Below are 22,237 nucleotides of genomic sequence, written 5' to 3'. Positions count from 1 at the left end.
CTGGCATGCCTTGATGTTCTCCTGTTTGAAACTAACTTGTATCTAAGGGCTTGTTTACATGACACACCAGCTTGCCCCGGAGCACAATGACTAACTGATTGATCAACAGTTTGAGCTCCTTGATGATGGATAAAAGTTGTGACAGCAGCTAGAGGAATGATGGGATGGTAAGAAGAATTCAATGAATTATGAAAAACAAATGAGAAAGCTAAGGTACTTTTTTTTAATAACCCTGTCCAGGGAAACTTGAAAGTTAGAGTGTAGGATTTAGTATTGGCATAAAAAAATAAAACCTGCACAGATAACTGGATTGAGGAAGAGTGGGTGTACGAGTAAGTAGAGAAAATCTTTAGAAAGATCTAGCAAATAAAAAGTACATCCTCCTCTGTGCAGCATGCCCCGGTATCTGTTCTCTCTCTCTCACTTCAGGGTGCCACCAGCGTGACTCATTCCCTACAAGCACAAGTTCACACTCTGTGCAACCGTCTTTGGAACAGACATCATGAGTTTCTGAAAGATAGCTCTGTCAAACTAACTTGATATCTTTTTTTCAATGCGATCACAGGAGTGGTTGACATAATTAAGTGTTGATGTAATATATTTAGGCTTCTGTAAGTACACCACATGACATCTTGATTAAGAAACCAGAATGATACAAAAGTAACATGCAAAAAGAAAAGGAGTACTTATGGCACCTTAGAGACTAACCAATTTATTTGAGCATAAGCTTTTATGAGCTACAGCTCACTTCATCGGATGCATCAATAAATAAATTGGTTAGTCTCTAAGGTGCCACAAGTACTCCTTTTCTTTTTGCGAATACAGACTAACACGGCTGTTACTCTGAAAAGTAACATGGCACACATTAAATGGATTAACAACTGGCCAACTGATAGGCCTCAAAATATAACTGTAAACAAGGAATCATCATCAAGCAGGTGTGTTTCTAGTGGGGTCCCACAGGGATCAATTCTTGACCCTAACATTTTTGTCCGCCTCAAACTTGAAATAAGGCACAAAATTTTAACTGTCAGGGTAATTGTGGTAGAGTCTCTACCATGGGACATTTTTTTAAATCAAGATGGGATGTTTGTCTAAAAGATATGCTGTAGTTCGAACAGGTATTAATTCAGGGAAGTTCTATGGCCTGTATTATGCAGAGGGTCAGACTAGATGATCACATTGGTCCCTTCTGGCCTTATCTCACTCTCTTTCTAACCTATATATAATGAAACCTTATTTCTATAGACATTTTTTAAACCATCCTACAGCATTCTATAGCAGGGATATAATAGCTATTAAATTGTACAAGATGGTTTAAAATATATATAGAAAAGTGATTATTCTGTTAACTTCTACATAAAATGTACAAAATGATTGCAATAATCACTTCTCCTGGGTTTAAGTCTCACTCCAGTGCTCCTTTATAACAATTGCAGCTCCCCTATATTGACAGCTTTTGTAAACTTTTGTATTTTAATTACTAAAACTTTAACATTCACTAGCAGTTAGTTATCAGAAAGTCAGATTTTCTTCTGGACACTAGCAGAGAGATATAAATAAAACCAGCTTCCTTCAATGCATTTCCCCAGAAGTCTGATACAAACGTTATATATTTTAAATACAATTGTTTTGCTCACCCTCGTTTATATGCAATAAAACCAGTCCCAATCTGAGATTCTGGATGTGTCACTCAGATCCCAAAGTAAAACCATATCTTGCTTTTAGCCCAGATAGTAAAGTTCCTTACTTCATCACTGAAGTACAAGAAGTGAATTGTTATGTCCTGGGGAAGGACGTGACCCTGCACTGCTCCCTTGGAAGGAGATTTCCTGCGGGCACCAATGCGATGTACGAGTGGATAAAAGGAGAAGATACAGTAATGGTACATAATGATAGCATCAAGGAACTGTGGGGATGAGATGGAACTCCTACTGAGCATCCACCACCAACCCTGGCAAACAACACAGATTTCCTGAAATCCATTCACCACTTTCCTGACTTTCAGGATAGGATGATGGGGCCTGGTTCAGGTGCGCTTTCCTTCAAGGATCTAGATGGATTTGAGAGAGAGAGAGAGAATAATGTTGCCCTCTAGTGACTGCTGCTTACAAATACAATAAAGAACCAAGTCCTGCTACCAGCTGAGAGCTCTCTGATTTAGTTCAAATGATAGAGGCCTGTGTATGAGACTGTTTAATGTCTCACTGTGCTATGTAACACTCCTGGCCTTGTCACATCTAGAAAGCAAGCCTCAGAGTGTAACTCTGTTATGCTTACCTTACAGAGAAACTTTAATTGGGGGTTGGGTGCATCATCTGATAGTAAAGCGAAGACAATGAGTCACAGAACTTCTGTAGAGCAAACACAGGCAGCCCCATCTCCTTAGTTTGTTGAACTCATTGAGGTGAATTAGGCCACTATAAGAAAAATACCTGGCTCTTATACAACATTTCTCATCCAGTTGTTTTGGAGGACAATTAGCTTTGAAGATTTCCCTAATTCCAGATTTCTTTTTTCCACCTAGCCCAAAGAAAGCTATTCTCCTCCTTCACTTTCCAGTGTTGCTTTCATTGAGCATCCAGAATCCTTTGGCCCAAAGACTAAATTAATATCATTCTAGGATACATTTAATGGTTAGCACTGACATATTTTAAAAAACTGAGAACTCTGAAGAATGCTATTCTATGAGAAAGAGGACTCACTAAAAAGATGCTTCTGTTTGTTCATGCCAATTAGATCAGTTATTCTTTTTCAGTTAAACAGCACCATCTGCTGGTTCATGTCAATCATTGTTCAACGCATGCCTCAATAAGAGCGCTAGCAGTACATTTCTGATTGGCTTTGGTTTGTAATGACAGCATTTCTGTAAAGTATCCAAAGCCTGTTTCTAGGAATCAGGTATTCTTGAGTTCTAATCTCTGCTCTAATACAATAGTGGGGCTTTTCTGGCAGCCCTAAACTATCTGCCTCAGTCTCCCCATATGTGAAACAAGGCCAATACCTTACTTAGCTCTCAGAAAGGGTCAGGAGTATTAATTGATTAACATGTGTAAAGCTCCTTGAAGAACAAAAGTACTATCTAAATCCTAAGTAGTGGTGCTGAATATTGTAATACAAGACAAGCCTGAACGAACCACCTCAAATGGAGGCTAATCAAATCTGGATCCAAACTTTGCAGCCCAGGTGATCCTTGAACCATAAAAAACAAAAGCAGTTGTTTCAGAGAATATCTACCTTGCCCTTTTATTAAAAAAGTATAAACCTGTTTGGAGAAAAGGTCATAGCTTTGAACAAATAAAATGCTGAGAACAGAAATGTTTGGATTCAGAATGTCATTCTGCTTGTAGTCTTTGGTTGATATGTAATGTCTAAAATCTGTATTTTTTTCATGTGATGATAAAATTTTAAAATACAAATATTTCAACTTATCCTGAAACTTTTCTACTGGATAAAAGCAAGTGTTGTCTAGCGATTAGAACTGACAATGGAGAATAGACGCCTAGATTCTGTTCTCAGCTCTGCTGATCACTCAGTATGTGATGGCTGGCAAATCACTTCTCTGGACCTCAGCTTGTCCTTCCGCACAGTGAATATTATACTGACCTACTTCACACAGATTTTGTGAAGTTTAATTGTTTGGTAAAAATCCTTTAAGCTTTGAAGAAAGGGTTTATGTAACATGTGAAAAGTATCAACTTACCTAGTGGACAGATTTTCATATCTCAATTTGCAAGGAAGGCAGGCTGAGGAATTTATTTACTTCTTTCAGATCCAGGAGGTGCTGAAACATTTAGGTCACTTTTGAGACTAAAAACATATTGAATTATGTACTATCCCTTCTTGAGAAATAAGTACAGGAATGATGGGCCTAATTCTGCTTTCATGGATTCAGAATCTCTGCAACCTCCTCTTATTTCTGATGATCAAGAAGTGATCTCACAAATGAATAGATTATTGTTAGGTGTACCTATGGGTCATCAGTCCATAAACTAAGCCCACAGCCATGCAAAATATTGTAGCTTTCTTCTCCCCAACCTCGTTACCATGGTATTGATATTTGCTGGGATTACATTCTAGCCTACATACGCTTAGCTCCAATGGAACGAGACAGGATTTATTTTGAGAAGCTGTAAGAAAAAGTAAGGTTTATGATTCAGAATCTCTTTATCCAGAATGGGAACAAATCAGGAGGGGGTGGGGGGGAATAATTTTGTTCTGGATTTCTTTGGTATGAGAGACTGGGGAAGTGGGTCTTTGCCAGGGTTTTCATCAGCTTCTCCAGAACATGCCCTAGAAGGGCATGTCTACATACAAACTAGGACCACAATATCTTTTAATTCAAATATTTATTTTGGTGCAAGTCTCTCTGTGGACATTCTTATTTCATATGAAAAGTGCCCTATTTCAATTTAATATGTCACTTTAAAAATGCCTTAAGCTGAAAGAAGTTTCCACATACACTTGCCCCAGAATAGCTGAAAGGGGTGAATTAAACTCAATTTAGTTATGCCCCATTTAATGTGTAGAAAAAGTCAAGTTTTCCCTAACAGATATGCCAAGGAGGGATACCTTAGAAGTTAAATCAGTTAACAAGAGCCCTAATAGGAAGACCATCTAAGAGATGGCAGTGCTAGATGATCATATAACTTAAGTGACATACATAAAAATTGAACACTAGGCTCTCAGGGAATAGAGTTCGTTTAAGCCACCCTGCAAGGCAACCTGTTCGCTTACAGCCCTCTAAAGCGAGCTGCAGCTGAGCATGCAGCAAAAAAGGCAGTATGAGCACTTGGGGTACTCACAGGCCTTCCTTAATATCCTCTCCATCTTCATATGCAGAGTCCTTTAAGGAGAATGTGTATGTTAACCATGTGTAGTCTTTTCCTGAATACCCTTATTATATGGAGGGTAAGAGTTTGTTTTTAAGAATGGGGTAGGGTCTGTGCATTAGACAAGAGGATTTCTGGTCAGAACATCTCACTCCACAGTTTAATATTCCCTTGCTTGGATTTATGCACTGAAAACACCTTGACTGGCTTCTTCATGCTAGCTATCCTTGCAGGATTCCTGGGTTTAATATTCCTAGGCTTAAACCTTTGCTACCTATTTTACTAAGGTTGCCAGATTTTCCTCCTGGAAAAAAAAATTACCTCCAAAGTTGCCTCCTCCTTTGATGAGAATCTCCTCACTGGTGTCACGGTCCAGGACAAAGACATAAGCCTCTATCTCAGAAGCCTTGGCCTAAGGCCACTCCTACTAATCTATTAAGTTCATTTTAATCTGAGTCACAGTGTTTACTCTTCATAATAAACATGCTGAAGGGAGGGTATTGGTCAGCCCAAGATCTAAAGTTAGGCCAATAAACAGCCACCCCTCCACGAACAGAACAAAACAAAACGAAACACAACCAACCCACCCACCCAAAAAACAATGCAAGCTGTCCACTAGCAGAGTGGGGGCTATCCACTTTATTGCACTGACAACAGCACGTATGATTACCTGCCTTGGGGGCAGGTGGACTATGGGGGCATGCAGTGCAAGCACCTCATGGCCCTCAGAGACAGAGTATGAGCTCTAGAGTCCAGAGTTGCTGAACCGGTAGAGCGAAGGGAGACATAAATGGTCATCTTTCACACTGGAGAGCAGTAAATGGTAGGGTCCCCGTAGTTCTGTACTGGGACCAGTACTAGTCAACATACCTGTATAGCTAAAGTCAGGTGCCCTACAATGCTGTGAATAGATTCTCTCATTCCCATGACACTTTCATTAGCTCTACAGTAGTAGTATGTTGCAGTCTTATCCTGTAGATACACTTGTGGACTAAAAAGGAACAGCGCTGGAAGTGGGTGAGGATATGAGACCGATCTAAAACTCCCCATTTATATTTCCACATTTGGCAGCAAGATATACTGCAGACCTTGACCCTGTTCATTTTATTCAGCTGCCTTCTTACTCATTCTCTAACTTGATCAAACACACTCAAATCAGGTAACTGATAATTTTAAAGCAGGATAAATCAATCACATCCTATAGAAAGTTGCCATTCAATAATAAAAGCTAAAATTCTATGGAATGGAAGAAGGAAGTCAGAGAAAACCAGTGTGCAGCTGAAGTTTGTCAGCAAAAGTATACTCCAGCGGTGGCCAAACTGTGGATCATGAGCCACATGTGGCTCTTTTACAGTTAAAGTGTGGCTTGCTGGTCCCCCACCCACCCCTTTCCATTCTCCACCTACCAGACTAGAGGGGGTTGGGGGGGAGGAGGAGGGGAAGAGAAGAGAGAGAGGTTAGAGAGCTTGGGACCTCTCCCTTGCAGCAGGGTGGAGGGGTAGGGGCTTCTCTCCAGTGGGGACTTCAGGTTTTCAGCCTCACAGGGAACACCTGCTGGGGCTTGGTGCTTCAGCAGGAGCAGGGCTGAAGCCCCAAACCCCATCAGGGGCTGCCCATGGGGCTGAAGCCCTGCAGGCACACCCTGCCTCTCAAACTTCTTAAGAATGCTGTATGCAGCTCGGACAATCAGTAAGTTTGGCTTCCCCTGGTATGCTCATGTACTATGCAAGCAGTAAGATCAACACTTCTAATCAACGTGAGAAGAGAAAGACTGGTAATCAGAGAGAGGTAATATATACCTGAGTTAGAGTCTGAGGTTTATTTGTCTGAACAAACATTTGAAAACCTACCCTGAATGAATATGTTCCTCAGCAGGTTAGGTAACGGAGCATTTTTCAAATTAGGTTGGGCAACAGTTAAGGAACAAAGTGAGGAAGAATGAAAAATAGTATCGCTAGCTTGGGTGGTAGATGGTAGCATGTGATGGTGAAAACTATGTACATGTCCCAGAGAAAAAAAGGAGGAAATCAAAACAGCATTTAAGAGTATTTCATTTTGAAAACAAAACAGTTTGTAAAGACTTTATGTACACAAAGCTATTTTTGGATGTATAATATTAGAGTAAGGAAGTTAAGACTGAAGTGCTTTGAACTGACGTTCAAGCATTTAAAATTAATAGGGTGCACTTCATGAATACAACGTGGTACACAAACTGAGACTTCACCCCACCTGTAATTACACATGACAGATACCTGAAAATAGCTACTCTTAAGTCTAGTTTATTTTGTACTGTAATAAAATAAACTAAAGGGGATGGTATGGAGACAAAACTAAGGGTGTTTATACACAGTACATACTCATTGCTACATTTGCCTTGCCTCTATCTTAAATCTTTCACTTTTGGTTCCATACCCACTTAGAGATATTGACCAAGAAGTGTTACAGTTTTACATCCTGAGGGTATTAAAAACAGAACTGAGGATCTGAAAGAGCATCTGAAAATAGGCATGCTTTAGTACTCAAAAACAGATTCAAATATCCACTATGAACATTTAACATGATAATCACTTCTTTACTTAGTAAGAGAAGCCGCCACAGGTACCTAGCCCAAAGTACAATTTAAAAATTCACAACACACTATACTGAAATACAATATTTATATCACCTGCTTACATCATGTTGATACTTTCCTCACTACTTCCTTAATGGAATTGGACATACAGTAAGGTTACTGAAAAATATAATAGTATTCACTGAAGAATTCGATAACTTATGATTTTTGCACTTGAACTAACTCTCAAAGAAGCACCTAGACAGAAGAGATTTGAAATGGACTCTTATACTCCAAACCTCTCATTTTGCTCATTCCTAATTTGCAAAATTATAGCCCTGGATTATTATTCCCCCCACCCTTCAGAATTTTCTTAATTCAAAAAAAGCACATTTTCTGTCAATCATACAGTGAAAGAATGCTCAATAATAATAATATTCAAAAGAAAAACCATGAAATTTATTAGAAACTTATTGATAAATCAAAATAATGTAGACAATCATACAATCACCGGATAATTATTTTTCAGATCATTTGCTCAATCCATGGGCAAACGCTACTTTTACTCATAAAAACCAAATAGCAGTAGTTCTTGAGAGACTACTAACTTTAATTTACTATTTTTTTCAGATATACTGTATGACTTTATTTGTAGAAACACTGGAGTTTGACACTTCACAGAAAAGAGAGACAATCCAGCAAACATTTCTGCCATCTGCCCAGTACATCTCCTCCCTTGTTCTTCTGTACTGGTACCTAGAACAGTTCATTTGTTTACTTCATATTTGAAGACAACACTCTTTGTGGCACAGCAGTCAAGTCGGAATGAATATTTGTCAGCGTAAACCTGAAGAGTGTAGCTGCTGACAAGTAGTATAAGATTATATTCATGGTTTTCAAGTTATTCCGCTCTCCATAAGGAAGAATTATAGAATTTCCACATCTGAGCACTGATAAAAGAGACTTAAATTTCACAAAGTGTAAAAACTGAGGCCATTTTTGGCAGATGTACAACAGAAAATTACTTTAAAACCTTTTAGTCACAACAACTCCCAGTAGTCTCCCAAAAGCCATCAGTAGTTACAACCTACAGTTTGGGAAACAAAGCAATAATGACCAACGTATCATTTGTTTTTACTAATGTATTTATTTATAGCTGTAGGAATAAAGGTGTATTTCATAGTTCACTCATCTGACTGTTTTCCTCCAGTTTGTTAGAAACAGATTTGCAGGTAACAAATACACAAGTTTACAGGTTCCCCAAGAAGTCCTATCTTCAAGTGTTCATACAGAATGACAGTGGCTATTTGATAGTGTTTTCAAGAGAAGCAAAAAAAGCTACAAACACTATCTACATAGATTTATATATCAAAGCATTAGCCAAGTGATATACACAGAAGAGCCACAAAAATAATATTCTACAATCTTTCATTTACTCCTGCCTCAGGCAAGAAGAATTAACACAAGTAGAAGTAGGCTGCTTGTTTATTTCAGTTCCACAGACATTTGAATTACAGTGCAATGGTTATAATCAAATTTTCACAACAGAATAGCCTTAAACCAAAATACCAGATCACCTGTACCATGAGCTACCATTTGTTTACTGATAGACAAACATTAGTGTCAGTTCAAAAAGATGCCTCCTTTGAGATAATACATAAGGCTTTTCTGGTAATAAGGTATTGTCAAAGATTGTTTGTTTATTATAGTCCCATCTTTTAAAATGAAATAGCTTTTTTTTATTTTTTGTCTTGGTCTTTTTCTGCATCCAAAAGTGCAGAGTGGATTCCTAACTTCTTAAGCTCTTCCACTAGGTCTCCATTCTGATGCATCTGGAGGAGTATGTCACAGCCACCAACAAATTCACCGTTAAGGTATACTTGAGGGATGGTAGGCCAGTTGGAGTAGTTTTTAATTCCTGTACCAGAAAATAAATTTAAAAAGATTAAATCTATTGTTTTCAAATATACTGGAATTCATGAAAAGTAAGAGGCATTGCTTTAGCAGCATGCAGATTTTAACACTCTCAGTTCCTTCTCTTTGAGTCTGTGGGTCCTGTGTATTGCAGAAGAGCCATCAGAATTAACCACATTCCATTAAACTTTGTGTTTGTTTTGGCTCCCACCTAAAGCTAGAAATTTGAGACCCGAGTTCAATTCCAACCGTGACTGTTAAACAGAGCTGTGCAAGTATCATGCTTGCTTCCTGGGGATGAGAGAAGATTATTAAAGCAGGGGCTCTCAACCTTTCCAGACGACTGTACCCCTTTCAGGAGTCTGATTTGTCTTGAGTACCCCCAAGTTTCACTTCACTTAAAAGTTACTTGCTTACAAAATCAGACATAAAAATGCAGAAGTGTCACAGCACACTATTACTGAAAAATTGCTTACTTTCTCATTTTTACCATAAAATGAACCCCTGTACTAAAGTGACTTATTTGGCCAACTAAAGAAACAGGAGCCCTTTAAATCAGTGTCCAGTACTATTTGTATGGGGAATTTAATTACAGTATCCTCTGTGAGATTATTAAAGCTCCTTGTAGGGAATACATTCTTACTGCCTTTATACAGAGCTATTTGCTACTGAAAATTCATTTACTAGACAACTTGTCCTCTAACAGTCCTTGAATTTCTAGTGCTTTATCTTTTACTGGCAGACACTGAAATTCATGGGAGGGGCACAAGATGTAACAAGAAGTTAAGAAACAAATATGTAGTCTGCTACAATTAACCCGTATGAAAAGCCATGCAGACTAAACAATTTTTAAAATTATATACATAAAAGATTAAATAAGACCAGTCAAAAAATTTTCACAACAATACCCTTATGCCAAGCATTATTACTTGTTGATGCTAGGTATAGTTGAAGGATCTCAGGAAGATAAGGAAGAATTATTACAGATGTTGAAAAATACATGTAGTTTGTAGCTTTATACATGCAGTTTGTAACTTTAATATCATACCAAACACTGGAAACCTAACAGTTCACTTTCTTAACTTTAAAGTGCAAAGAACCATATCACTGCATGCTCATCCCTAGTCAGTCATTAACTAGGATCCCAGACAATGCTCTAAGTCTGTGGTTTTCAAACTTTGCAGGCTGTGTACCCTTTTCAAATAATGTAGTTTATCATATCCCCCCCCCCCCCCGAGATACGGTCATAATATACCAATGAATAGATTGCCAAGTGTTACTAAATAAAATGTGTTGTCCGCCATTACAGGATTTTCCTTGAATACCCCCTGACAAGAGCTCATGTACCCCAGTTTGAAAACCACTGCTCTAAGTAGATGTTCCCTGCAGTGCAGAGTAACAAAATATTGACTGAAAATTGTTAAGACCAAATAGTGCATAACATGGAGAGATTACATTTTCACACCTTACAGAGGGTAACAATTTATTTTCTAAAAACCAGTTCTTTAATGGCAACAATAAACCAAGGTATCAACTTAATAGCAGACATATCCTTATTCAGAGACTATGTTCTCCAAATCGCAGTCAAACAATGGAGTCAAATTAAGTCTTTTCCACCTAATTTCTATGATTTATCTGTGCCTTAAAAGTGCTCTAGAAATTATAGGAACTTGTGTTTCATAATTACTACAAATTTGACTTTGACAACAAAACAGTGCTATCTAAAGTGTACATTAGGGAAAATTCCTAATGGCTGTTAAAGGTGCCTCCCAGATGATAATGTATCAAGCTAAGCAATTTTAGACTGTTTTCAGAGTAGCAACCGTGTTAGTCTGTATTTGCAAAAAGAAAAGGAGTACTTGTGGCACCTTAGAGACTAACCAATTTATTTGAGCATAAGCTTTTGTGAGCTACAGCTCACTTCACTGGATGCATTCAGTGGAAAATACAGTGGGGAGATTTATATACACAAAGAACATGAACAATGGGTCTTATCATACACACTGTAAGGAGAGTGATCACTTAAGATGAGCTAATACCAGCAAGGGGGGGGGGGGGACCTTTTGTAGTGATAATCAAGGTGTGCCATTTCCAGCAGTTGACAAGAATGTCTGAGGAACAGTGGGGGGAGGGTGTAAACATGGGGAAATAGTTTTACTTTGTGTAATGACCCATCCACTCCCATGGGCCATTACACAAAGTAAAACTATTCCCACTCCTCAGACGTTCTTGTCAGCTGCTGGAAATGGCCCACCTTGATCACCACTACAAAAGGTTTTCTCTCCCCGCCCCCACTGGTATTAGCTCATCTTAAGTGATCACTCTCCTTACAGTGTGTATGGTAACACCCATTGTTTCATGTTCTCTGTGTATATAAAATCTCCCCACTGTATTTTCCACTGAATGCATCCGATGAAGTGAGCTGTAGCTCACGAAAGCCTATGCTCAAATAAATTTGTTAGGCTCTAAGGTGCCACAAGTACTCCTTTTCTTTTTGAGAATCTTAGACTGTTTTCTCCACTTGAAAGAGCATGACCTATCCAAACCATTTACTCATTTAGCTGCTATAATAAACTAATTTCTACCTCAATAAGTGCTTTGTTTTCTGATTTCTAATCAGATTAGCCAATTCTCCTTACTCACTTTCATACTTAAATATATATTGATAAGGAAGTGTTTGAGTTCCAATCATGTGAGATTATGGTTTGCACAGTTAACAATACTAATTCTTTAGAAACTGCATCTTGAGATTTGTTATGGCTAACATTTTAATATGCTTACATTTTAAACAGTCACAGCAAAGCATTTTAAAGTACCATTTAAACTACAAATAGCCCCTTTACCTAGGACATGTTTTATTTTCACTACAGATAAAAGTGTCTAACAAAATAATAATTCTCTCTCTCATATTTGCAGTTCCATCCCCTGAAGTCTGGTGTCCCTCCTTACCACCTACTGTTAGCTGAATTCCCTATTTATTCCCGTCCTTGGGCAAAATTCCCACGGAAAACAAACATGACCTTAAGTGTAATATTAAGAACGTATCAACATTCTCCCCTAAGTGTACAGTGCACCAACTTCTCCAATTACAAAAGGGGAAAACCAAGTAAAATTTCATAACATTGTTTTCAATGCTGCATACCTATGGTCCAATCCCAGAGCTTAAATAAACTCCGTGGATCATTATGCAATGAACTACTGACTTGTTCAAGGTTCATGAAAGAAACCCAGCTGCATGCTATTTTTTACTTATCAAATCATTCTATTAAATCATACGATTAACAAATCATTTTACTTTAGAAATAGAAAGAACTACAACATTTTTATATTTTGAAGTTTAATAAAGACTTCCAGAAAGCACGATCCCAAAATCTCACGTTTACCAATAACTAAAATAAGGTAGTTTGAATATAATGTAAAAGACGGTTTGGTATTAATATTTTACTTTACCATGAGATCTCACTACAGTTAAATCATGACATTGAAAAGCAATTTGAAAATAAAATAAATAAATAAAGACCAGATATAAACCTTTCAACTAAAGGCTAAATGAAAAGAAAGCAGAGGCCCAAATGCAAGAAGTAAACGGGGAAATGGGGGAGCAGAGAGAGAAATCATCCACCTGATAGATCTAAATATAAAGTATTAAATTCCTATCCTACCAAAAAAAACAAACAAACTTGCTGTACAGTGTTTATAGTAAGCATTTCTAGTGCCCTACACCTGCATGTCTGCTTTCAAGGCAAAAATATCCCACTTCACAATCATTATACTTAAGTAACCCCATGAAACCTTAGCACTAAGCTAGGCATGTCCAAAAGGGAAGCAAGCAGAAAGAAGTTTCACGTGATCAGACTAGCAACCTTCCAGAAATGGAGATCCAGGAAAACAGGCACAAATACTTTCACATAAGCTAGCTTCTAGGTTGCTCGGATGGCAGAGTGTTCCCTGAATACTTCTTGTGCATGATATTGGGACCTGAGAAGGCATATTTTATACTTTACCAAAAGAAGGAAAAGTCCTGAGCAGTCAATGCTGATACACTGAACTGATGTACTGTGGTAGGAGTTCTCAAACTTTTTCATTGTCCATCACACCTCAAGACAGAGGTCGTATTGTGGGCCATTTCACATTCCATTCATAATTTCCCTGATAACCTCAACATTCCTGAGACAACTACAATAAGAAAAAGTATTGTTAACACAACATATTTTAGGTGCCTCTTAATGCAATTTAGCATCTCAACAAGGTCAAGAAGCAGTATGTGAACAGCCAGATCTCCAAGGACGACAGTCCAAGAACCACTGTATTCTGGGGGGTGACTAGAAATCTGGTTGTGATGTTGCACCCCATAATGCTTTGTAGAAATATGCTTATGAGTATAAATACGACATAACTGGAATATGTTTTATGCTAGATATGCCATGTAACATATCTCTGCAAAGGTTAACCAATTTATTTGAGCATGAGCTTTCGTGAGCTCACGAAAGCTCATGCTCAAATAAATTGGTTAGTCTCTAAGGTGCCACAAGTACTCCTTTTCTTTTTGCGAATACAGACTAACACGGCTGTTACTCTGAAATCTGCAAAGGTTATGATCTACTGAATATATTCATCTTATTTGTATGTATGTATCATTCCTGTATTTGAAGTTATGAAGATTGGCTATGTATTTGTTTGATTTTAAGTAGCCTCAGTGAAGCATTTGGTCAGCTTCTTGAGAAAGGACTATTCTCAGTAAGTGCCCCAATCAAGAAACACTTAACTGACAATGGATTTTGGGAGACGCCAATCCACATCTGAGCTTTCCTGGGAACATTCAAACGAACATGTAAACAATGGTGTCAACCTGCAAAAAGCTGAATCATTCATAGACATGTCACTTGCCCAGGTGGCTAGAGACCCCATCTTGTGGTTGTGATGTTGCACAAGAGAGAGGATATAAAAGGTCCTGAAAGCCCCTCCATTTTGTCTTCAGCTGGCTCAAAAGATAGCCTCTCCACCCCAAAGTGATGCCTGAAAGAAACTGGAAAAAAGGACAGAAACTACAGGGGTGTGAGTGATTGCTGGACCCAGACTAGGAGGAAGTCTAGTCTGTAAAAAGAAAAGGAGTACTTGTGGCACCTTAGAGACTAACCAATTTATTTGAGCATAAGCTTTCGTGAGCTAACCAAATAAATTGGTTAGTCTCTAAGGTGCCACAAGTACTCCTTTTCTTTTTGCGAATACAGACTAACACGGCTGTTACTCTGAAACTAGTCTGTAAAAGAAGCTTATTGTAAAATCTGAGGGTGAGATTTACCTGCATTTAGTTTCTTACTGTACTAGAATTAGGCTTGTGTTTCATTTTATTTTGCTTGGTAACTTACTTTGTTCTGTCTGTTATTACTTGGAACCACTTAAATCCTACTTTTTATATGTAATAAAATCACTTTTCACTTATTAATTAACCCAAAGTAATTAATTCCTGGGGGAGCAAACAGCTGTGCAAATCTCTCTATCAGTGTTATAGACGGCAAACAATTTATGAGTTTACTCTGTATAAGCTTTATACAGAGTAAAACAGATTTGGGGTTTGGATCCCATTGGGAACTGGGTGTTGGAGACAGGAGCACTTCTTAAGCTGTTTTCAATTAAGCCTGCAGCTTTTGGGGGATGTGGTTTGGACCTGGGCCTGTGTTTGTAGCAGGCTAGTGTGTCTGGCTCAACAAGGCAAGGTATTGAAGTCCCAAGCTACCAGGGAAAACGGGCTCAGAGGTAGTCCCAGCACATCAGGTGGCAGTCTCAAGGGGGTTTCTGTGACCCAACCCGTCACACTGGTAGACACAGAAAATATCACAAAAATTAAAGTATGGGAAGGATTATTTCTTATGTACCCTCCTCCCCAATTTTCATAGTTCATCTGTGCCTTCTGCTTCACATCCAACAATTGAAATCCCAATTCCCTGAGATATCAGACTGCTGTAAAACAGAAAACAAGATTTTCAAATGAGAAGTTTTAGGAGCAGATAAAATTCTAGGGGCAAGAGAGGGAAAGAGCTGCCACATAAGGGATCAGATAGTGGTTCTAAGAGTCTTCAGTTTTGGTATTCTCTCTCTCTGACAGCAGTCACTACGAAATGCTCTAGTAGAAGGTACAAGAATCCTCATAAAATATACTTATAGAATAACCTAGCCTCAGGGGAAATTTCTGTCAGTTAGTGGGTCCTGAAGCATGATAATTTAGGCTGATTTTTTTTCCAGCTTTACTACTATAACTATTATAGAATTGTAGGACTGGAAGGGACCTTGAGAGGACTTTAGTCTAGTCCCCTACACTCAAGGCAGGACTAAGTATTATCATCCATCTTTGCGATCTGTATAAATGCTTACCATTCCTTAATACAGAAATGGTGGGGAGGAAAATACAAGCCAAAACAGAATGGTCTCTAAACAAAATATTTTCCAAAACTATTGTGATGACGTGTCAATGGCTGTTTAAGATCAGGAGAGCTGCAAAGCAACTGTCAAGCTGTAAAGAGTTTAGAACCAAAAGGAGATGTCAGTCATAACTTCTGAACTGTGCCACCTTTGACCCAAATTTCACCAAACCTAGAGGTCACACTGGAAGTTAGTAAGAGCTTACAGGACTGCAAATAATTTGCATAAAACAGAATAGAGCACATAATGTAATGTAACCCAAATTAAGATTTGAATTCAGTGGGATGAAGATAATGAGCCTTGCCTATCTTGTATGAGCCAACATATTTCTTCACAGATTTATGTTGCTCCAGTCAAGCACATAATAAGCAGTGTTCTGGCAAGCTGATAGTGATTATTTTGACAAATTATTTTCCTACTGAAGCTTATTCAGGAATGTTATAGCTTTGAGTCAATGGACAAAATATTCTTCTATTCCACTGCTACTGGCATACGCTGTTTGTTTATAGCCTCCATTTTTCCTTAATGTATGGTACTAGTACCATTATCGGTAACAGTGAGCACAGGTCTAGTTGATTTGAGAATCTTTCTTTCAAAAAAGAAAAAAGATGCAATCGGCAAAGAAAACAAGCCACAGGGGTTGGCTGCTCAGAGCAAGATAAGAATCATGCCACAGCTTTGTCATCTATGTGGGCCTCACCTTTTAACCTGTGAGCACACTTGTGACTCTTAGGTATCATCCCAATTTGAAACCTGGTGAACCAAAGTGGTGGGGGGAGGGTTAATGGGTTCTGGGATTACTTTCAGAGACTACAAAATTTCGCTGTACGGTGAAGTTATGCCAGGACGATGCTTTCAGGGAATACAATGTACAGCTGAGCTGATATCTACATGGCTTTGTGCACATTCTAAGTAAAGAGGTTAAAGTGTTTTAGAAACATTAAGGTTACACTGCCCAAGTGAAGTATGCCAATAAATTTTATTTCTGTTTTACAGATGTGCCACATAGATAGAATTTCATAGGATCTGGCTACTTAACTTCCTTAGGCCCTTTCGATAAACACACCACAAAACCACACATCTATAGCAGCCATGAACAAAACCCAGGTCTCTGTACTCCCAGTCCCAAGATCACCCTTCCTCTACAACTGAGGATTTGAGCTGCTCCCCGGATGGGCTACAACTCGGGCCACTGGGGCGTGACAAGGCGGGACGCCGGCTCACACAGACACGATACCATCCCCTTGCGACTTTCTCGCTCAAAGCAGGCACTGCGGGCCTGGTTTTTCAGCGCTGCTGAGCACCTAGAGATCCAGTAAAGTCAGGGAGAGCTGCTGGTGCTCAGCGCCCATGGAGAAAAGCAAGCCCCTACGGGGTCCCCTTTTGGGGGTGTACGTGGAAGGCTTCTGCCTTCCCTCCACCGCCCGCAACAGGGTCCCGTCCAGCGTGTGTCGGAGGGGGCCGGGTCTGCCTACCCACAGCCCCCTAAGGCTACCCGGGCGCTAACCTTGCCGGAGGTCGGCGTCCTGCAGCACGTCGTAGGCCTGGAAGTCCTGCACCCCGTGCAGGCGCAGGATCTGCACCACGGCGTTGCTGAAGCCGCACAGGGGCTGGGCCGGGTTGCCCTTCATGAACACGACCACGGGGTGCGCCCGCACCAGCCGCTCCACCGACTCCCGCGACCCTCGGCCGCCGTCCCCGGCCGCGGCCTGGCTGAGGGGCCGCGCGCCCCATCGCAGCGGGGCACGACGCAGCAGCGAGGCCGCGCGCAGCCAGCACAGAGAACCGCTCATCGCGGCCTTCCCTAGCGGCAGCTTCCCACGCCGAGCGACACAGTCACCCAATCCACCTCCAGTCCGTTCCTGCTCCCCATTGGTAGAGGCGGCAAAACGTCACGGATAGCCTTAACCAAAGATAGGCAGAAATACCTGTCAATCCACATCCGTTGCCAATAAAGCGCATCAGAGACTTTTTCTGGCCCGTCCGCCAGTTCACGGTGCTTCCTCCCTATTGGCAGAGCCTGGGATCATACAGCGGGCCTTGAGTGGATATAAATACTTGTCAATCGACCCGAACAACCAATAATGCGCCGCACATCCGGATGGACCCTCCCACTGAATTATTAATCCGGCCCCTGCTGCGCAGCTTTTGGCAGTGCTAGCCGCGAGGGGCGAGGCCAGTCAGGGTCCCGGTACGGAGAGGGGGCGGGTAACTTTTGGCGGGTTCCGTTTCCGGCGTGGGGAGCGCTGGGGCGGTGTTGTGGGGGCATCTCGGAGGTACAGCGCGGTGCGGCTCGCGGTGTCTGCGGCGGGGGGTGCGGCCCGGTGCGGCCCTGAGGCGCCCTCAGCCGGCGGGGATTTTAGGCGCGGTGGAGACCGTTGTGGTCTCTGGGGCTCGGCGTCCGTGGGGTCTCCCGGCTCCCCTAGCGCGGGGCTGCGCTCCCCGAGCCGCTTCTCTCGGCCTAGAGCGGGGCCGGAGCACAGCGGGCCTCGCTGGGTGGTGCCGCGCCCTGCCCGGGTCCGGGGTCGGTTTGCCCCGCGGGGGGCTCGGCCGCCTGTGGCTCTGGCGGGCAGGTCTGGGCGGGCCGCGCGTGACGGCCGAGGCCTAGTGGGGAAGCGGGTTGGTCCCCGTCCCCCAGGCGTGCAAGGCCTGTCTGGCTGCCCCGGGGGCCGGGTGGCTCTGTCCCATCTGGCTCGGTAACATCGCGTCTCCCCGAGCGCCCTCGAGACCCCCCGGCAGAATCCGCGGGGCCGGCCTCGCGGAGACAAGGCTCCGTCCGCCGCTGTGGCGCGTAAAGGAGCCAAGCGGGGTGGGAAGAGCTTTTAACCAGCCCCCGCTGGTCGCTGTCGAGCTCTCGCTCTTCGCTGTGAGCAGGGCTCCTGGAGTAAAAGGTGTCATTCAAGGCTGGGTGGGGGAAGGGGTGGGAACCTGGGGAAGGGACACAGGGTGCCTCTTTCTGTAGTAGCAGTTAAAAGCTGAGTCTTAGGGTAAAATTTTAAAGTCACTTAAGTCCCTGCTTTTACAAATGATGTGGGCACTTAAGTGCCTAGATTCCTGTTGACCTTTGGCTCCACGGTGTTTGTCACTTTTTTGAAAACTTTGCCCAGGATTTTCTGAGTTTCCAGTGATGGGTCTGTGGTCTTGGAGCTGCCCTTGGTTGGTTGTACTCGGGGCTTACCAGGCTTGCAGAGAGAGCATCTGTCTGAGGAAGCCGAGGCATGCCTGTAAGAGTAATAGCAGAACCATGTGCAATATTCCTCTCACAGTCCTAATTCTGTTGCCACGGAGATAATGACTTATTCCATGTCATTATCCATCTACCAACAGTAAGAGTAACTTTGCAGTCTGATATTGTTTAGCAAATACTGAGTTTTGCTGAACACTAAAAACTGCTATAAACTTTCAGTGGGTTCCTTCAAACCTGTTCTTACCAATGTATATTTGGAGTTATGTGCAGGAACTTGGTTTGTGATAGTTATTGGTGGTCTTGCATAACAAGAATCTTTTGAAATAATACTTAGCTTTATATAATGCTGCTTTAGTTAAAAAAAAAAAAACCCACTGAATAAACAAAAACAGAACAAGATCCTTTGGTTGTGTAGCGTAAACTGTATTATCCTATACACTCGTCCATTCCATAAAATAGGTATCAATTAATGGCAAAAGGGATCCTTGCTTTTACGTCTGACAATTTCACCAAAACAGTCATGACTGTTTTGGTGAAATTGTCAGACTGTTTTGGTGAAATTGTCTTTTTATTCAACTGTAATCTTCCTAAAATTCAAACTTATTAATAAACCTTTCTGTTTATTTTCCAGATTAGTGATTCAAATCACCTACTCTGAAGAAATCTGAATGTGGCTTCAGTGGGAATTTTAAGGAAATCTAATGCACTCCTAATGTTGCAGATGTTCCTGCTGTGGAAGCCAATCTCATACCATTCTGAAGACCTGTAATATATGATAAAAATCAGTAATGAAGTTGCAGTGCTTATACAAGTCCCTCTAATTTGTTCTTGTAATCTGAATTGGATTGTCTATTATAATGGGTACCTAGTTTCTAAATTGATTTGTAACACACTTCTAGTGAAATACTTAAGCTCTAAAATTCTTGCACTGTAGATATTACTCACGTTACATAATACAACATTATTCAGTACCCCACAGCTGATCCTTATGTAACTCATGTTGGCTTCATTAGGTAAAAACTAGCTATACACAATCCCTGGATAATTAAAACTATTAGTAAACACTTGTGAAATATGCTAAGACTACATGTAATCACTGATTTGCCTGTTTCCTTTTTTAATTGAAAGAATACAAATGCTTTCTGCAACTCATCACACAACTGTCACTAGTAGTTAAAGGCTAGCATCAATTCTAGTATTTCAGAGCACAAGTGAGATTAGGAAGCTCATTTACACTTCATTTTGATTAACTTCTCCTATTGGAGTAACAAGTTGAAGTGGCTTGAGAGCAGGCTCTGGGGTGGGGCCAGAAATGAGAAGTTCAGGGGGATGGGGAAACAGGAGGGGGTCAGGGTGCAGGCTCCAGGTGGTGCTTACATCAAGCAGCTCCCAGAAGCAGTGGCATGTCCCAGCTCCTATGCGGAGGCATGTCCAGGTGGCTCTGCACAATGCCCTGTCCCCACAGTTCCTGGCCAATGGGAGCTGCGGGGGCAGCATGGTTGCCCCTAAGTGTAGGAGCCGGAGGGGGGACATGCCACTTCTTGGTGGGAGCTTGAGGGGTGGATTAAAACGTCTGGAAGGCTGGATGCAGCCCCTGAGCTGTAGTTTGCCCACCCCTGTCTTAAGGGCAGTAGTTGTCCTTTACAGTGGTTACATAGCGCCTAGCACAATAGCATTATGACCTGGCTAAAGCTGCTAGGTGCTGTTACAGTATAAATGATAACTCTAAACTAGATGCTAATAAAAACAATAGGAAAAATGATCTAAATATTAAATGTTCCATGTAATTCTAATAATTCTTTGTCTAGTCCTGTTTTTAGACACTCATGAGCACTAAAATGGCTTTTACAGCCCCCCCCCCCCCCCTTTTTTGGCATTCATTCTTAACAAGATGTCTTTCTACACCTGGCCTACTAAAATTAATTACAGTGGGGTGTCTTCTTTTGGGGAGGAGTTCAGTAGAGGCATACAGAAGAATTGCAGCATGCTAGTTACCAAAGAAAACTGAGAGTTCCAAAACCAGCAAACAAGGTATGGCTATGTGGCTTCTGAATGTTAGGTTTTGAAGAACAAGAAACATCAAAGTAACTAGACCACCCATAGATTGTCTGACTCTAAATGGTGTCAAGGTATAATGTGCTGCACATCATTAACTTTTTTTGCTTTGTAAAGCAGAGAGCCCTACTAAAGCTGTGTAAGCAATGACGAAGACATTTTGAGTGCTTGTGTGGTCTCTGCAGAAGAAGTTGGATGGAATTTTTGAGTCTGGTTGTCAGCAGAAGCAAACCTATCTAGGGCCAAATTGGCATCTGTGCTCCATGCTAAACAGAAAAATCTCCGGCTCTGACTATTATGAGACCAGTTGGTATTGGGGGGGGGGGGAAGTCCCAGATGACTGGGAAAAGGCTAATGTAGTGCTAATCTTTAAAAAAGGGAAGAAGGAGGATCCTGGGAACTACAGGCCACTCAGCCTCACCTCAGTTCCTGGAAAAATCATGGAGCAGGTCCTCAAGGAATCCATGTTGAAGTACTTGGAGGAGAGGAAGGTGATCAGGAACAGTCAGCATGGATTCACCAAGGGAAGGTCATACCTGACTAATCTAATCGCCTTCTATGATGAGATTATTGGTTCTGTGGATGAAGGGAAAGCAGTGGATGTATTGTTTCTTGACTTTAGCAAAGCTTTTGACACGGTCTCCCACAGTATTCTTGTCAGCAAGTTAAGGAAGTATGGGCTGGATGAATGCACTATAAGGTGGGTAGAAAGTTGGCTAGATTGTCGGGCTCAATGGGTAGTGATCAATGGCTCCATGTCTAGTTGGCAGCCAGTGTCAAGTGGAGTGCCCCAGGGGTCGGTCCTGGGGCCGGTTTTGTTCAATATCTTCATAAATGATCTGGAGGATGGTGTGGATTGCACTCTCAGCAAATTTGCGGATGATACTAAACTGGGAGGAGTGGTAGATACGCTGGAGGGCAGGGATAGGATACAGAAGGACCTAGACAAATTGGAGGGTTGGGCCAAAAGAAATCTGAGGTTCAACAAGGACAAGTGCAGAGTCCTGCACTTAGGACGGAAGAACCCAATGCACCGCTACAGACTAGGGACCGAATGGCTAGGCAGCAGTTCTGCGGAAAAGGACCTAGGGGTGACAGTGGACGAGAAGCTGGATATGAGTCAGCAGTGTGCCCTTGTTGCCAAGAAGGCCAATGGCATTTTGGGATGTATAAGTAGGGGCATAGCGAGCAGATCGAGGGACGTGATCGTTCCCCTCTATTCGACATTGGTGAGGCCTCATCTGGAGTACTGTGTCCAGTTTTGGGCCCCACACTTCA

At 41.4% G+C, this 22,237-nt stretch overlaps 1 protein-coding gene and 1 long non-coding RNA gene across 3 annotated transcripts; one reads left to right on the top strand and one right to left on the bottom strand.

The window, feature by feature from the left end:
- Nucleotides 1–8,510: 8,510 nt before the first annotated feature.
- GLRX5 (glutaredoxin 5) lies at nucleotides 8,511–17,588 on the bottom strand. Its single transcript, XM_084631752.1, has 2 exons — nucleotides 17,225–17,588; nucleotides 8,511–9,301 (listed from the first exon to the last, which is right to left on the bottom strand). Exons 1-2 carry the CDS (start codon nucleotides 17,508–17,510, stop codon nucleotides 9,123–9,125), a joined length of 465 nt encoding a protein of 154 aa, XP_084487878.1. The 5' UTR covers nucleotides 17,511–17,588; the 3' UTR covers nucleotides 8,511–9,122.
- A 121-nt stretch (nucleotides 17,589–17,709) lies between these two features.
- Nucleotides 17,710–20,700, top strand: LOC311522428. 2 transcript variants are annotated; one of them, XR_014712126.1, is made up of 3 exons: nucleotides 17,710–17,908; nucleotides 18,825–18,941; nucleotides 19,536–20,700. It is a non-coding gene; the product is annotated as an uncharacterized lncRNA (long non-coding RNA). The 2 variants fall into 2 exon arrangements; XR_014712127.1 differs by having other exon boundaries at nucleotides 17,905–17,993.
- Nucleotides 20,701–22,237: the final 1,537 nt, after the last annotated feature.

Source organism: Lepidochelys olivacea, assembly GCF_965140295.1.
Source record: "Lepidochelys olivacea isolate rLepOli2 genome assembly, chromosome: 6".
NCBI classification, from domain to species: Eukaryota; Metazoa; Chordata; order Testudines; family Cheloniidae; genus Lepidochelys; species Lepidochelys olivacea.
This window is presented reverse-complemented; position numbering and strand designations above follow the sequence as displayed.